General features: G+C 41.0%; 1 protein-coding gene across 5 annotated transcripts in view; it reads left to right on the top strand.

The window, feature by feature from the left end:
• Nucleotides 1–18,423, top strand: part of LOC311132985 (receptor-type tyrosine-protein phosphatase delta-like) — a 121,560-nt gene that overhangs the window by 29,235 nt on the left and 73,902 nt on the right. For all 5 annotated transcript variants that reach the window (XM_084166390.1, XM_084166393.1, XM_084166391.1 and 2 more), the window contains exons 3-4: nucleotides 9,114–9,302; nucleotides 13,496–13,606. In XM_084166390.1, coding sequence (XP_084022516.1) covers nucleotides 9,149–9,302; nucleotides 13,496–13,606 — 265 coding nt within the window. In that variant the 5' untranslated portion in view covers nucleotides 9,114–9,148. The remainder of the gene's footprint in view (nucleotides 1–9,113; nucleotides 9,303–13,495; nucleotides 13,607–18,423) is intronic.

Here is an 18,423-nt window from a genome sequence, read left to right on the forward strand (position 1 = left end):
ACCCCACACCATAACACCTCCTCCTCCATTCACACAATAACACCTCCTCCTCCATGCTTTACGGTGGGAACTACACATGCGGAGGTCATCTGTTCACCCACACTGCGTCTCACAAAGACACGGCGGTTAGAACCAAAAATCTCCAATTTGGACTCGAGACCAAAGGACACATTTCCACTTGTCTAATGTCCATTGCTCGTGTTTCTTGGCCCAAGCAGTTCTCTTCTTCTTATTGGTGTCCTTTAGTAGTGGTTTCTTTGCAGCAATTCGACCATGAAGGCCTGATTCACACAGTCCCCTCTGAACAGTTGATGTTGAGATGTGTCTGTGACTTGAACTCTGTGAAGCATTTATTTGGGCTGCAATTTCTGAGGATGGTAACTGTAATGAATGTATCCTCTGCAGCAGAGGTAACTCTGGGTCTTCCATTTCTGTGGCAGTCCTCATGAGAGCCAGTTTCATCATAGCGCTTGATGGTTTTAGCGACTGCACTTGAAGAAACTTTCAAAGTTCATGAAATGTTCCGTATCAACTGACCTTCATGTCTTAAAGTAATGATGGACTGTCGTTTCTCTTTGCTTATCTGAGCTGTTCTTGCCATAATATGAAATTGGTATTTTACCAAATAGGGCTACCTTCTGTATACCACCCCTACCTTGTCACAACACAACTGATTGGCTCAAACGCATTAAGAAGGAACTAAATTCCCCAAATTAACTTTTAAGAAGGCACACCTGTTAATTGAAATGCATTCCAGGTGACTACCTCAATCTCTGCTTGGTTTGCTACACCTTCCCCTCCACTAGAGACTTGAGTCCATTGATGGTCAAAGGTCATCACTTTCACTTGCATCTTAAGTATTCCAAGTATTCAACATTGAGACGTTTATAATCTGACAAGGAATCCAACGGAATCCCATAAGAGGGGGGATCAAGTTGCAGTATGATGGGCATACATGTAATTCTTAAACAAGCCCTGTATGTACAGCAGTGTCTTAAACAAGCCCTGTATGTACAGCAGTGTGTCTTGAAGGGATATGTTGTGTTTGAGTAGCTCGCACCGAAATGCTATCAGTAAAGAGTCGATTGACAAATCAGTATCGCAAACTCCTGGTGGTCAATAACCATTTACGCTCAAGAGCTCAAGCCTAATCTCTGTCATGCACACACACACACACACACACACACACACACACACACACACACACACACACACACACACACACACACACACACACACACATACAGAACAGCTATCTTAGTCCACATGGAGAGCACACCGTCAGCACACCTTTTATCGGTTCAGATGCGTTAAAAGCATCATTTAGGTGACAGCTTTCTTGTTCAAGACAGTGCCAGAGAAAGAAGGCAGTGAAACCAAAACGTCAGCAGTATGAAATTGATAGGACTGTTTTGTATTGTGTCAATCTCTTTCATTTCCTAGACCCTTTATTTATGATGTGCTTCACCCACCTGTTCTGCTTGAAACCTAAAATACAGAATTCATTTAAAAATCAATTTATTTCATTATAGGATATCAATTATATTAAAGCAAAAATAACCCTGGAAGGGTAAGTTTCTAAGGGAAATCTGAATTCAGAGACGTGCCTCACTTAACCTGTAGCCCTGTTTCTGTTTCAAAAGGAAGAGGAGTACGTGCTGACTGAATTGCCTTGGCACAAGCGAAAACTCCACTTTAAAAAGTAAAAGGAATAAGCTAATTAAATCACAGTCAAACATTGTGCACACTCGTCCGAGGGCACAAGATAAATCAGTAGTATGATCAAGAGAATGATATTGCAGTTCAATTTCCTTGTAAAAAAATACATATAGGGACACGTTTCACCTCTGTAGAGGGTTTATGGAGGGAATGATGGATGGATAAGTGGAGAAACACAGCCAGACAATATTGCGTCCATACAAATGCTCTCTTTGAGGTGGAACTGCCACATTTTTGAATATTTCAACCCAGCTGTACATAGCTGATAAAGCTAATGTGGGTAGATTGAGAGGCCTGTCATCATTGATGTGCTAGACTGTAAAAGATCACCCTTTTACCGCGGTGAGAACTGCACCTTGTAGGTAGAGCGAGAGGAAAACAACAGCAGGGAGGGTGAGAGATGTAGGGGAAAACAGAGAATGAGAGATAGCGTAAAGGAGAGCAAATGGCGTCATAGATTTGGCAAGAAGAGAAATGACTGTCTGCCTTTGTTACTGAAGAGCTCTTACATTTGGTTGAGTAATTTTGAGAGAAAACAAAAGCATAATTAACAGTTCCCTCTCGAATGCCAACATAATTGAATACATTAGTTGAACGGGTGCAGAGAGAGGAACATTTTGTTGAAGAGGATTCAGGTTCGCCCTTTAGCGGGTGTACTAACTGGTTGTATTGCACTTTATGGGAAAAAAAACGTTTGTCAAATTAGAGCGAATGCTGTCGTAGTACAAGAAGCTGTCCTACTCAACATTGCTTATTTTTCTTCAAAGGTTTGTGTCTCAACCAAAAGCACCTTAAAATAATATAGTCCATGGCAAAACTAAAGAAACAGTGTTCTCCCGTCACAAAAGATGGTCTGTTATCAGCACAATAGAATACCAAATCCTAGGCATGCTACACTACCACGTAACCCTCCGGGTCACATACAGTATTGAAACAGAGGGGCTGGCACGGATGAACTCAATAACAGTAGTGTTGCACAGTCTGTGGTCTTTGTCGAAAACCATTTGCCCACACATCCTGCACTGTTGGACATCTGCCAGTGTCCTGGAGTAATGGTCAAATCCTGAGTGCGTCACGGTGCCAGTCATCCTTAGATCGCCTTTTCTGGCAGGTTTTCTCGGCCTGCAGATTTCGCTCCCTCATCAATGCCCTGATAGATGATTTGTTAGATGATTTATCCTGGACTCCAGCACCCTTTTTTATCGCCAAGATCATTTCCATTTTATCCTCTCCTGAGGTCACTGCACTCTGTCTTTCATTCTCTCGTTCCTTCTTGTTCCAGCTCTCTCTTTTCTGTGTGTGTTGCATGCCTGCACTTGTAGGTCACTATTGTCCAAGTCCATAAAGCAACCAAGACTTAATTAGAACTAATTTCCAATTAATTCCCAATCAGCAATGCATGCCATGGACTAAATTATTGTCATTGGAGGAGTGTTGGTGAAGCAAAAGAGACGGTTGGTTAACATTCCTAACCCGGGAAATTCTTCATATTCCAGGATGTTGCTTTATTTATTTGGGGCTTTGATCGCAGCTACATTTCTAATCAGTGTGCCTTAACTGAACATTACACGCTATACTGAGGAGAAAAGGCTGTGGCTGCTGTGTGATTTAGGGGGGGGGAAGCAAATAGTTACTACCGTCACACTCAAAAGGAAATGGGAAATGTTTTGTGCCCTTTTTGTGCTGGGATGAAAAACCTTATCTCAGGACCAAAAATAAGAATAAGAGCAAATCCTAAACTGGGCATGCTGTACAATAAAGCTAAAAGGAGTGAGAAATATAAGACGGATGGGAGTCATACTTGAACGGTTCCCCCAACCGACATTCCAGCATTACGATAATCCGCCATCTTCAGGCAGGAGCAATTCCCAAACAACAATGATTCTCAGCACGCTCTTTCGCCCGCGTTGCGCCACAGCAACTGACCTGTGACAGCCTCTTTAAGTAGATTGTATCCGCTCAAAAACGTCCAACAAATATATCTTATTTTGGCCTGCAGGGATTTTCCCAGAAGAATAACCTCAAGCCTGGGGTGAAAAGTCTGGTTCCGCCTGAGGGGGAAAAAGGTCTGACTGACTCCAATCCTTGTGCGGCAGGCACGGAATTAAAGCTGGAATGTGACCGGAAAGGTTTATGTCTTTATGGATTCCTTTTTTTTTGGGGGGGGGGGGAGTCCACCATACCACAGAAAAGGCTTATTTCCTCCCCTCAAATCCCTTTGTACTTATTAGGTCATTTTGAAGTTGAATGCAGTGTGAATTATAGAAACCACTATGGTGACCTTGCTGTATTAGAAGTGTTGACTGCCAGATGTATTAAATATTCCACTCACAGCTCAATATTCTAGTCAGGATCATGTGAGGGTGGTTAACTAGCAAATAATGGCACACAGCAAGTGCACACTTCCTGACTTCCTCTCCCCAGATCAAGTGTTTGGAGTGTCAATAGGAAGCTGTCCATCAAAGAAGTGGTTTCTAATAGCTGTGTAAATCTGCTGTTAGAATTGAGAAAATATAGAGTGGCAGAAGGAGACATCCAGCCCCTTGGTTCACCTCGCTGTGATAATGAAACGCTCCCCGTTGAGTTAACCGCATTAGGCCCACAACGTTCTGTAAACAGGGTACCCCCTCCTTCCTCACTCTTCTCTCTCTCACTCCATCCACCGTTACACAAACTGGGCTAAGTTGGTCGGGTAAACAGTAACTAATCTCATCCCAAATGTTAGCCTGGTCTGCCGAGACCCAATTAGCCAGATTTAATTAGCGGTCCTCCCAAAGAGAATATTACTTATGTTTGTCAGTTGTAATTACACCACTGTGCAAAGTGGGTGTTGCGCCAGGGCGTTTTTGGAGCGTTCTTTGGGGTTAAGGGAGAAGGGTTTGGTGGTGGCAGTCAAGACAAATTAGAGGGCTGGTTAGAAAGTTGAAGCTTTGCCAAATGAGTGACTTTTAAAGATACTTGTATGGCTTCCCTTATCATCATGGAGAGAGCAGCATGTTGTTAGGCAGACAAATTGGAAACATAAGACTGATCGATAGACATCATTTGCTAATAGCCTGAGCTTATGTCCAATGACCTAGGGTCTTAAGCCAAAACATGCACACTGAGGTACTATTTGAGCCAATGTATTTTTTTCCACCCTTGCATACTTGGCACCTGATGGCCTGACTGGTTAATGTGTGCAGATTGTCATTGCAAGTGCTTTTATATCAAGCACCAGCGCTCAGCAGTTCTTTAGAAGGTGACTTCAGCATTTCTCCCCTGTATCTCATTTAGTGTGAAGATCCATTGTTGAATACAGTATGGTCTTGATCAAAGTTATGAAACTGCCCTTGTCTTAAACTGTCCTTGAGCTTTCATGGTTTTTTTATCCAGTGAGGTGAAAAAGAACCCTCACAGAGGTCTCTTTATGCTGCATTTTACGTCAATGCACAGAGAATGGTGATGTGATGCATGCTGAACTCCGACACACACACACACACACACAAATTCAACGTTTTCCAATTTCCAATTCTATCACAGGAAACAGCCAATAGTTCCCTGAGCGGTAACGAATTAGCCCGTGTTGATCATTTATGCAACTGCAAGTCGAAAACCCAAGCCCTTACTATTAGCAGAACTGCAAACAAAGCACATAGTCAAATTGCTAGCTGCTCTGACCCAGTTAGATTAATTCATTCATTCCTTTTTAACACTTTGTCAATAATTCCACCGTTTTTCAAAAAGGCGTACAACAAACATCATGATGCATAAATTAACTAGCGATTACTTTTATTTGGCTCTTGGCCTCCTGAAGAAAATACTGCCACAGCTCGGCCCGATTTGAGTTGTTAATCACACCAGAAGTGGAGGAAAGGTGTTTAATTTTCTCATTTATTAGCACAATGCTAATTATTTACATTTTAGTCAGAGCAGTTCATTCTATGAGGTAAACATATTTACTGGGAGTGGCAGAGGAAGGTGAAAAGGGACTGTGGGAAGACCAAAGGTGCCTTTTTGGTATTTTTAAATCACGGGGGTAGTTTTAGAGTTATGGTCGGGCAGTGTCTGCAGATACCTCTGATGTCATGACATCTTGGCTGCTACGGAGGAGCACGACTGCACTAAAGAACTGTATATCATACTGTGAAGTAAGCAGGAATGTGTTCAAAAGGCCAGACAACTTTTTGTAACAAGACCACTGGTTTCAGAACTGCCGCTCAAGCGATGTCAGCTGCCCATACATTATGTTATTGGAGTTGAACCCGTTATCACCCCAAAAGGAAACGATAGGAGTTGCCAAAATATCCTTGAACAGTATTCAACTTCAAATTGCGCAGGATACTGTAAAATGGTAGTTTAGAAGACGGCATCATAAGAAATACAATTGAACAGGCAAGACAGCTGTTTGTCTGGCGTGAAAGAACAATGCTTTGACATACCTTAGATCTCTCAAACTCAAGCTGATTTTGTATCAAACAATCAAATTCTGACAAAGACCACACAGTGGATATATTTGAACATGTAGGCAGTGTCCTGCGGTGTTCTCTTTCAACTAGCTTTGTCTACGGAGTAAAATTAACAAGGGTATTGCTTTTCCCAGCACAAGAGCAATTTTGATTTCTCAGAGGACGGCAAAATTATGATCTCCTGAGCACCTTTTTGCCCCCTCAACAATACATTGTACTTTTCTCCGACAATGATTTCTAGGCTGCACGTATTGTCACATCCCATTATAATATTCAACATGCGTCCTCCGAGGCATGCTCCTGGCTATTGTGTTCGAGCAGGTAGCTTTTGACTCGCTTTAAAAATCGACTGATTTTCCATTCGACCTTGGAACGGGCTGTGGAATGTTCTGGAGAGGGAGCTACCTCGCTCAATTAATTCCTCTCCTCCACCTCATCCTCCTCTCCCTCTCTTCAAACGAACACCATTCTATGTAGCGTCCTTGTCTTTTTTACCGGTCTTCTTTTTACTTGGAATCTAAAACCATTTCTCATTATTTAATACAGTGTGGGCTGTAACCAGTTGATTTAATGTCACATTTGATGTATTAATCCGCAAAGCTTTTAAGGCATTCTTCTTGACCAGCTTTCTTAACTGTATGCTCTTAAGTCATGAGAGGTGTATTTCAAAATAGTTGATAAGTTATACATATTTATTTTTCTTGTAATTCTTTTTAACAACCAAAAGTAAATAATTTGACTCACTGGTTTAGTATAACAATAGTCCTTATCATTTTGTTGTCCATATTTTAGACTTGGACTATCAGTATTACATTTGATGGACCTGCATGAATATCCAACATTGACACAAGTTAAAGCCTTATCTGATACCAAATCCATGCCTTTATCAATGGTTAATTACCATACAATGAGAGAGCATGTTTTGTGGTGACTTATTTTTGTATAATAGCCCAAAGACTCCTTACTAAATAAAAGTGGAAGTTGTGTATTTCCTCAACACACTCTGTGGCTCTCTCTCCTGTCCTCCCTCTCTCTCTCTCTCTCTCTCTCTCTCTCTCTCTCTCTCTCTCTCTCTCTCTCTCTCTCTCTCTCTCTCTCTCTCTCTCTCTCTCTCTCTCCCTCTCACTAGTTGCCTTGTGATCAGTTACTTATTTCCATTTGTTTGCGGTGTGATTGATTGTAACTCAAGATGTTAATAGAGTGCACATAGCCAGTAGCGTTGCCCCAACAGGTAGCTCAATACGACGCAATGGAGCTAAAATTAGCAGTGTGCTACGCTATGATATCTATCGCCTAATGAGGAACACATATTCAAGGTTGTGTGAGAGTGAGTCTCTTTATGTAGGATGAGGAAACGGGATGCCAGCAAACTTTTAAGTGAACCAACCCACAGGGCATACCTAATTTCTTTAATGGCCAATGATAGAGAAGAAGATACTTAGGATACTTAACACCTTGGATTGAAGATGTATGCTAAACTGTGTGTTTGTGTCATGATGTATTGCTAATAACACTTAAACCTGTGTTGTCTTATTAAGACCCCTTCCCCCTTTCCTTAATTACTCTGAATCGCCCCAAAGACACTCTCCAAGTTCATTATTTAGAAGTTGACAGTCAAACCTATGTGAATATCAATAGAATGGCATTCTATTTCTGTTCTTATGTCCTCATCACCAGCATCCAATCGTTCAAGTAAACCTTGGTTCAGGTTGGGACACTAACTTGAAGAGGGAAAGCTTTGAAGCTCAAAACGAAGTTCCTCATTTGTAATGAAGTCGAATTCCTGAAAAGGATTTACCCGCCGCAATATCCTCTCCTGCCAGATAACCAAAAGCATCGTTGGAAGGCAGCCACGACTGTTGTCAGCTGCACAGAGACAGCGGCTGCTCAAAGCTGTTTCCAGCCTGATGTGTGTCTCATGAAACTTTAATGAAGAGCGCACATCAGAATAGGTGGATTTTGTGAGAGGGAAGGAAAAAGACGCTAATTAGCTAATTATCAAGATGGGAAGAGCGAAGCTTTAAGGTGTGCTTCAGCCTCATTGGTATGCCAACCGCATTGGTTCTGTGTGCCATATTAGTGTTTTAGCGTTAGCTGTTAGCTTAACCAAGGTAAAGCAAAAGCCATTTTGGATGGGATATGTGACCCAGCGCTCTCTGTAAAAGCCTTCTCTCACTGTGAAAGGGAGTCAGATTCCTGCTAAGCGCCTCAAAGGCCAGAAAAGCTGATGTAGGCCTTTGATTGTCTTTGTTTTGTTAAACAGAGAAAATGTTTGCTCAGGAGCAGGAGTTGCAGGAGTTATCTTGTCTCGCATCTCGAAGAACAGCGAGGGGAGCAGCCCCACTTTCTGATAGCAGCACTTTGTGGTGCAGGCAGAGGAAGAGACAGGCTTATGCAACGTGGCAGAGACACATGTACACTCTCTTGTCACACCATCCAATATGCACTTGTACACACGCTGAGATGCAGTACAAATTCTCAAAACACACCCCAAGTGTCAACTGTCTGAAAAATCTGTTATGTTTTGTGTCACAATTTTTGAATGCAGAGCCTTACTGAATATTGTGACTGGTGGTTATGTAAATGTTCAATCTCAATTTTCCTATTATTTGTATTATTTGATGGTTTCTGCAAAATATAACTCGGATGGAATCAGAAAATAGAATTATGTCACTGAATAACTGTTTAGAACATGACAACAGAATGAACGTAATGCACACATACACATCTCGAAATGTCACTTTCCCTTACACGCTCGCTATCTCTCTGTCTGTCTGTCTGTATGTCTGTCTCTGTCTCGCTCTCCCACTCACACACACATTCTTGTTGATTCTAATCTCCTATTGATTGTGATTGTCTGCTGTCTTCCTTTGGCTCTCTCCTCTCCCACTCTTCTCACTTGCACTCAATGAGCTCACAGCTATGGTTTTCTCTTGGTTTTCACAGAGGACCAACTGCCCGCTGGTTTCCCCACCATTGACATGGGCCCCCAGTTGAAAGTGGTAGAGCGAACTCGCACGGCCACCATGCTCTGTGCCGCCAGCGGCAACCCTGACCCAGACATCTCCTGGTTCAAAGATTTCCTGCCCGTCAACACCACCAACAACAACGGACGCATCAAGCAGCTCAGATCAGGTAGGGTGTCACTGCCGCCACCGGAACTAAACCGGGAGTACTATTTTATATTTGCACCCCAATCCCTTCTGTTTCTGTTCTCTCGTTCTCCTCCTCCTCTTCTTCTTCTTTGGCTTTGATTTAGTAGGTAATGGCATTGTTTCTACTGCTGCTTCCTCCTCCTCAACTGTGTGTGTCCTGGTGTGGCTCGTCTGTTCCTCCCACCCCTGTCTCCGGTTTTGTCATGGCTCTGTCAATTATCTCCATGTTTGTTGCCGCTTCAGTCTGACTCTCATTGCTCACTGCTGTGACTGTTCTTCTGACGAGTTTCTTTTCTTTTGGTTTAGTTGATTCCCTTTGACTGCCTCGGTGCAGTGTTTGACGGATCCATTCTCTTCTTTTGATTTCCTCACTTCTTTTTCACTTGATTTCTCTTAAACAATTAATATTCAACATTGGGCTTCATTCAGAACTTGCAAATGAGAACCCGTGGTTTTTAGCAAATGAGTTTATTTTTAAGACTGCAAGAGAAAATTGCCGAACGGAGTGAGTAGGCAGACATTTAAGCTATTTCCTTTCTAATTATTTGTCCTTTTGGTTGTGATTTAACAACAAAAGGTCCTTTCAAACTAACAGTTGTACTAAAACAGAAAAGAAAAGCTAGCCGAACTTCGATGAAGGGAACCTTTCCTTCCGGAATATTTTCCGGCCATAAGTAGCCACAGTAGTGTGTGAGACTTGTGTCTAGCTTTCCCAGTCCCTTGACTCTCTCTGGATATACTCACTGCTTTTCCACGTAGACTCCAGCTTTCGCTTCCCAATGCCTGTGGCTTATTCCCAATACTTCCTCATCCTGATTCCCTGAATATTCAAAGTTTCCTTTTGATACTGTATAGCATTAGAAATTCAGAATCCATCAGATATATGCTTATCGTTACTTAACTCGTAGTTTGGCTAGCAATATTTGCTAATAGCAAGCTGTTTAAGATTTTGCACTACTTCTGGTACACTTAGTCTTCTATGTTTGACCACCTGTCTTCCCAGATTCCACAGCTGTCCTTTGTTAAATTGTCTTGTTAACCCTCCTTTGCCTTGTTGTTGTCAACAGAAACTGTAAATTAACACTTTTTTTTATGTGCGACTTTCATTCTCCTGTGACGTAGAGTTGATAAAGCTTTAACTCTGACAAAAAAAAAAATGTAACTAAACCTAAGGAATATAATCATATTTTTATGCTGTCTTTCTTCTCTCCGTATTTAAATCTACAGAGTCATTTGGTAAGTGCTTAATTCTGAAGCACACTTCACTCCCCACTAATTTTTCTTCATGTTATAACTATTAATAAAATGCATGGCATGCATTTTACTAACAGTTAGTGTAGACACACAGATAACCCTAGTGGCACACATATACTCCACCCCCCCCCCCCCCCCCCCAAAAAATAAAAAAAAATAATAATATAATAATAGTTTTCCTATAAGCCATATAGGCACATTTTCCAGAGCACACACATTTCACCCAGCTTAAGCCCAGTATATGCCATATCCACCACCTTTGTAATATAACCTACCTATCTAGCCTCACTGTATGGTATCCTCTCACTCAATACCTCACCCACTCACCCACCTACCTACTCACTTACTCACTCACTCACTCAATCCTGTATAGCCTACTAGCATTATAGAGATTTAAGCAGATGTTTAACGATTACTAGGAGGTCAAGCTAAAGGGTTCCAAGTCTATTAAATGAGTCTCTTCCCTCTCATATTCAAATGCCTCCAAGCCTTCCCTTCAGTAGATGGTCTTCAGAAGCCATGCCACTTCCAAAATGGCTGCTCCCCTGTGGCACACCACTGCACAAAGTTCTCTGACCTTCTCTGACCTATGATACCTTCCTATGATGAATCCTGTCTTTTTTTACCAATAGAGTAGAGTTCTCTCTCTTTCTATCTCTCTCTCTCTTTCTCCTTTCTCTTTCCTCTAGTACTCATTATTTACGTACTCTGATAAGTCTAATTTGATTCTTCTTCCAAAGCCCCAAGACTCTATCTTCTCGTACTAATGCTTCTTCTTTCTAATCTTATTTGCATTCATATTATCCACCCAGGTGGTACACCAATAAGAGGTAAGAGTGCTGAACTGACGTTCACAGAATGAACAAAGCAACTTCATTCTTGCTGTCGTCCCATCCATCCGCCCGTCCGCCTCCATTTTTGTCCTGTTTCCCGACTCCGAATCCCATTTCATTCCCATGATCGACTTTCCTTTTTATTTGTCCTGTTCTGTTGACTTCATCCAATCTCCATTTTTTTGTCTATACTTTACTTCCTCCTTTGAATTTTGATTTGTAGAGCCTTTTTCAAAAAACTCAGTTGTGATATGCTTGCTCCGGCTCAAAGAAGCATATCCAATGACAACTTATTTTTTTCGAACTCAAATTTGTATTTCATTTTTTGGTTTAATTTTTGGCCATAGCGACTCATGTGTCCCTCTTTTTGTCCAACTAAAACAACCAAACATTTTTCCCCCTAGCTGCTCTTGTTCAGCACTAAAATTATGCACAGATGCTGTGGAATCACGCAGGCATGCTGAAGACAACATTGGCTTTCCTCTGCTTTTTTCTCCCAAAGAACTCTTTCTGTCTTTGCAAGTCTATTTTTTTATTTATTCTATTTGCTTTCCTCTCCTGTACCTTCTGTAAAAAAATAAAGTTTAAAAAAGCCCAAACAACTACTTTTTTGATAAAGTTTCTCCGGGTGCTTTTTTCTCTTTCACCTATTTTTCTTACTTTTCTTGGGTTTTAAGGCTATTTTGCTTTTTGACGTTTTTTTTATTCTTCAAGGTTTGGGGAAGGCAAACAGTTGAGTCTGGCGAGGACCTGGCAGGTCAATTTTTGCCGTTTGGGAGTTGGAGAGTGATTGATGCATAAGCCATTTTCCCTCTGGTCATATGACACCACACTGCGAATCCCATTGGTGGATTTTTATGGGTGTCTTTTGTAGCTTTCACAAGCTAACGCAGTCAGTGGTTGGTTGCCTTCTTGTTGGCTCAAGGCCATCATTTTGAATTTTGTCTTCTAATACAATTGCATTTTATTTTTCAGCTAAGGGTTGTCAAAAGGTTGTAAGTTGTGCCGACATACATTTCTTGCTCTTTGGAAAACATCTGCATGTCAAACATTTTGTGACAGAGGGTGATATATTGGTAATACAATATTATGATGAGTATTTTTTTAACATATCTCAGCGGCATTTTTCCCCCCCCGTTTTTTGTAAGTGCAGCATTTTTCTAACCGACTTTGACTGGGTGAAGTCCTAAATCATTTGATTGATATTGGATCTGTGATTGAATATGCTAAAATTCATACCCAAATTTATTGTTTTAATTGTCCTCCCTTGTTATGCTACTTTTGTATACTGTAAACCTCTTTTGTTTGATCCATGCTTCCTTGAAGCAGTGTCACTCATCCCCCATATTGACAGTCCAGTGAAATGTTGTACATTGCAGGGCTTGCCCCTATCCCTCAAAGTCGAGCTATGCTATGACATATTTTAACACTGGCCTTAAAGTTGAGTGCCTTTTTAGACCCTGCAACATGTATGTAGGTTTGTTTGTATCCCCTGATGTCAATAATGAGGTAAATATTAAATATTTTTCCATGGTTGTTAAATGTACATTCTTTCCCCTAAGATTTCTGTAGGCCTGACAGTATAGCAATCTGACTGCAACTATCCATGATTACTATAATACAAATGTATTTTGCTAATAATGACAGAATATACGTAATAAAGATGTCTCATATTTAATACATCAGACTAGGGGAATGTTAGGGGAAAATCTGTCAAGTTACAAGAAGAATGCCTATTTGCTCAACAAATATGGTTGTGTTGGTCAATGGTAAAGTGAACTATCCTCTGTGCAAATGATCCCTACAGATACAAAAAATCCCTCTACGCTAGTTACAACGGTTGCCGATTTTACTCTGTACCCTCATCGATTAAAAAAAAGAGCAAGTCTAGGAGTGAGGGGGCCACAATGACATGTTGGCCCCTGAGCAGTCTAAAAGAGCAAGTCTAGGAGTGAGGGGGCCCCAATGACATGTTGGCCCCTGAGCAGTTTTACAACAAGCAAGTTTTTTAATGATTGTCAACTCAATTCAATATGGCAGACACTTAACCAATGGTGTCCGGCACCTATTTTCTGTTCCCACGCAGGGGCCCTCCAGATTGAGCAGAGCGAAGAGTCCGACCAGGGGAAGTACGAGTGCATCGCCACTAACAACGATGGAACCCGCTATTCTGCCCCCGCCAATCTATACGTTAGAGGTAGGAAAGCAACAATCAAACAAAAACGGTATTCACCTTTGGAAGAAAACATTTAAGTGGTATATTATGGTATGGTATATTATAATACAATTGGTGAGATGGGTGTCGAAACTGGGTAATTCTGGGTACTGGAGTTACGGATCCAGTCCAGAGGTCCATGTCCAATGAGGTACTTGTAAGTATGGCTGTTTTGTTCTATTAGACCTACCTGCACTGATTTGAACCTGTGTGTTCTGTTTTGTGTTTTTCTGTTCTTTTCCCTAAGTCTAACTCCAATGACTTGACTGCTTGGTGTGTTTAACCTACTAATTGACTTTTACTCCTAAATGTACCTTGAGGGGAAATGGGTTGACAATCCCATCTATTCATAGTAGCAGATCCTCTCTGATCTGATTTCTCTTCTTCTCTTTTGAGCAACATTGGAAGGACACCTTTAACTCTCATCTCTCTTTGTCAATACAGTTTTAAAAGTGCTGAGATTATATTAAATAGTATTTGTATGTAGTTATCATTAAATAATTAATTTTAACGACGTGTTGACAATTACAACAACTTTAATGTCTATGATTTAGTGTTGATAGCATCAGCACATACATTTATTTCCAGTTTTTCTTAAAAGTGATAATTAATTGATAGGTAACATTGTGTATTGTGGCTTTCACAACACATTCTTGAGCTATCACAAATGTTTGTTCCAATTGTCATGAACTGTCCTGAGGTTCGGCCTGTCACTTTCTATGTGAAGTCACATTACATAGTTAAAGTCCAGTGGAATAAATGTTATTGTGTGTTTTTTGTAAATGCTCTACTGAAAAAATGAAGGTCTTATGTGATGCCATGTCCATTGCTACCTTTTCATAAAGATCAGTTGTTAAACAGCAATGGATATAATTTTTTCATTTTAAATGAAATAGTTTTTCATTAATTTAGTATGAATATTTTAATTGACAGCTGTAGCTATTTTTCTTTAAAAACTAAGATCTATGATTCTGTCTGAGTCTTGTGGTTTGCAGTGTCATCACAGATCATCAATTTAAAACACAGTCAATGACAATACTTAGAATGCTGAAAAAAGATGAACTAATTCATATTTTATTGTGTGGAACAAACTGAAAGTGGATATTGACCAAATAAATGCACAGTGATGTCTTTCTGGATATCATATTATGACTTTTTGTATTGCTCATATTTTCAACATGCAGAACATTTGTATGTAAAACCCAACCTACGTACAGTTGAAGTCGGAAGTTTACATACACCTTAGCCAAATACATTTAAACTCAGTTTTTCACAATTCCTGACATTTAATCCTAGTAAAAATTCCCTGTTTTAGGTCAGTTAGGATTACCACTTTATTTTAAGAATGTGAAATGTCAGAATAATAGTAGAGAGAATGATTTATTTCAGCTTTTTTTCTTCATCACATTCCCAGTGGGTCAGAAGTTTACATACACTCAATTAGTATTTGGTAGCATTGCCTTTCAATTGTTTCACTTGGGTCAAACGTTTGGGGTAGCCTTCCACAAGCTTCCCACAATAAGTTGGGTGAATTTTGGTCCATTCCTCCTGACAGAGCTGGTGTAACTGAGTCAGGTTTGTAGGCCTCCTTGCTCGTACACTATTTTTCAGTTCTGCCCACACATTTTCTAAAGGATTGAGGTCAGGGCTTTGTGATAGCCACTCCAATACCTTGACTTTGTTGTCCTTAAGCCATTTTGCCACAACTTTGGAAGACCCATTTGCGACCAAGCTTTAACTTCCTGACTGATGTCTTGAGATGTTGCTTCAATATATCCACATAATTTTCCTTCCTCATGATGCCATCTATTTTGTGATGTGCACCAGTCCCTCCTGCAGCAAAGCACCCCCACAGCATGATGTTGCCACCCCCGTGCTTCACGGTTGGGATGGTGTTCTTCGGCTTGCAAGCGTCCCCCTTTTTCCTCCAAACATAACAATGGTCATTATGGCCAAACAGTTCTATTTTTGTTTCATCAGACCAGATGTATGATCTTTGTCCCCATGTTTAGTTGCAAACCGTAGTCTGGCTTTTTTATGGCGGTTTTGGAGCAGTGGCTTCTTCCTTGCTGAGCGGCCTTTCAGGTTATGTCGATATAGGACTCGTTTTACTGTGGATATAGATACTTTTGTACCTGTTTCCTACCAGCATCTTCACAAGGTCCTTTGCTGTTGTTCTGGGATTGAATTGTACTTTTCGCACCAAAGTACGTTCATCTCTAGGAGACAGAACGCGTCTCCTTCCTGAGCGGTATGACGGCTGCGTGGTCCCATGGTGTTTATCCTTGCGTACTATTGTTTGTACAGATGAACGTGGTACCTTCAAGCGTTTGGAAATTGCTCCCAAGGATGAACCAGACTTGTGGAGGTCTACAATTTTTTTTCTGAGGTCTTGGCTGATTTCTTTAGATTTTCCCATGATGTCAAGCAAAGAGGCACTGAGTTTGAAGGTAGGCCTGGAAATACATCCACAGGTGCATCTCCAATTGACTCAAATGATGTCAATTAGCCTATCAGAAGCTTCTAAAGCCATGACATCATTTTCTGGAATTTTCCAAGCTGTTTAAAGGCACAGTCAACTTAGTGTATGTAAACTTCTGACCCACTGGAATTGTGATACAGTGAATTATAAGTGAAATAATCTTTCTGTAAAGAATTGTTGGAAAAATTACTTGTGTCATGCACAAAATAGATGTCCTATCCGACTTGCCAAAACTATAGTTTGTTAACAAGAAATTTGGTAGTTGAAAAACGAGTTTTAATGACTCCTACCTAAGTGTATATAAACTTCCGACTTCAACTGTATAGCACAGATATGTTCATTGTTAGCACTCGATATAAGCCAACCACATGACTGGGACAGGATTATATGATATGCTAAACATAGCAAATTATTTCAGCCCTCAAAATGCTTAACATTTGAAGTTGGTGCTATAGGACCTCTGCCTCTAAACCAGGGTGTGAGGGAAATCTAGCGGACTCCCTGTCCCCATGTGCAGTTTGAAAACCTTGAACATGGACTTTTTACTCTCTCTATATTTCCCTTGTTTTCTTCTCCTTTCCTCATTTCATTGTGTTCTGCATCAAACCCCCTACATCCCTCAGAGCTGCGAGAAGGTTGGTGTGTTTTTACTTTTATACAAAACTCAAACTAAAGAAACTCATTTATTGCAACCGTCAAAAAACACAATTCTCAAGAATACAAATCAAATCAATTTTTCTTTCTCGTTTTGTTCTCTTCTTGGTTCATTATCATTTATATTACCGATAGCCTTGAATTACTACTGTTGTTTCTGCTGCTCTGTTAATCTTTTCCATGAAGAATGCCCTTGGTCTTGGCTACGATGCTTGACTGTCCAAAAAGTGGTGCATGTCGTGGGAGGAACTGTGCATCTTTGGGGTGGTGGGATAATATTTGCATCTTCGTGGAGTATTTGCATGGTGACCTGTTTATGCTCAAGCTAGAGATCCCCCCCTCCCCTCTGCTGTCAGCCCCACCCCTACCCCTTGCCCCTCGGTGTCCTTAGCTTGTCAGTGTTCCTGCTTGGTTACTCAGGGCAACGGCGTGACAATGGCAGGCGGCACAAAAAAGCACAGCGCCAACATGAGCCGCAGCACCGGAGCAGGAAGGGTGTCCTCCATCACTACAGGCTCCTGGAATGGAGCGCTGCCACGCTCTGCGGCCTGCCTAGCTAAGACTGGATGCACATTTTCCCTCTTTTGCTCTTCATCATAGTCTCAGAGAAAGACATGTTTTGAAAGCTATAAGCTAAATTCCCCTTTGTTATAATCAGTGGCGAGGTTTAACGCACAGCTGTTAGCCTTGTGAGATGAACGCTGCCTCTGCAAAGGATTTTTCCTACAGAGGTGATAATGAAAGAATGATGTATTTGGAGCATTAGCTGCAAGACTTGACAAATGTAATGATATTCAAATGAGTATGATAACATTATGTCTTGGGGGAGCGGGATCCAATTGGATATTAATTAAATATGAAGCGAGTGAAAAGTTGTATTTAATAATGCAAGGAGTTCTCTGGGATTCCTTATCTCTGGAGAGGCACAATCTGCTTAGCAGAATGTGCTGTATTAAATGTGATGGTGGTTGAACACATTAGCAAATGCTACATGTAGACGCAGGCTTGTAGCGTTAGCAAACAATGCTATTAGCAAACAATGCTATTTTAGCTAGCGCTCAGTTTTACATCACATCACGTTAATGTATATTAATGGCCACATACTGCGGGAAAACCCAATGGCTCTTGCCATTACATTAGTCAAGGCTCATTTTTTGTGCCCCATATTGGAGAGCTTGTTTAATTTTTATTAATAGTGATTGGGACAGTGGGAGTGTTTCACCCTTTATTAGTATCACGAGGTTCACCGCCAAAGCACCAGAGTGATTAATCTTTCCAAGGCGCATGGAAGAGCAAACAACATTCCCCAAATACTCCCACCATTACGCCTCTGCGTATCCAAGGAGATCGGCCTATTGGGACCTATATTCATTCTGAGTACTATAAGCAGTAACACTGACTTCATTCCTTTAATGTCATTTCACCCTAGACATTTTTTTTTTCATCCACATTTTTTAATTCTACCCCTGCCCCAGCCCCTGTCCCTTAAATATGCTTACCCTATATGGTGTGTTTGAATCGTATGTGGTTAACTAACTTAGTCAAACCTCAGAAATCACATTGTGATTTGTGTTGAGTTGCTTCCGCCTCTCCCTGTCCTGTCCTGTCATAATGTAGCACTTCCCCTAATCTGTCCAGTGACGCTGTGCATTCGTCCTTCCCT

Source organism: Coregonus lavaretus, assembly GCF_964263955.1.
Source record: "Coregonus lavaretus genome assembly, chromosome: 7".
NCBI classification, from domain to species: Eukaryota; Metazoa; Chordata; class Actinopteri; order Salmoniformes; family Salmonidae; genus Coregonus; species Coregonus lavaretus.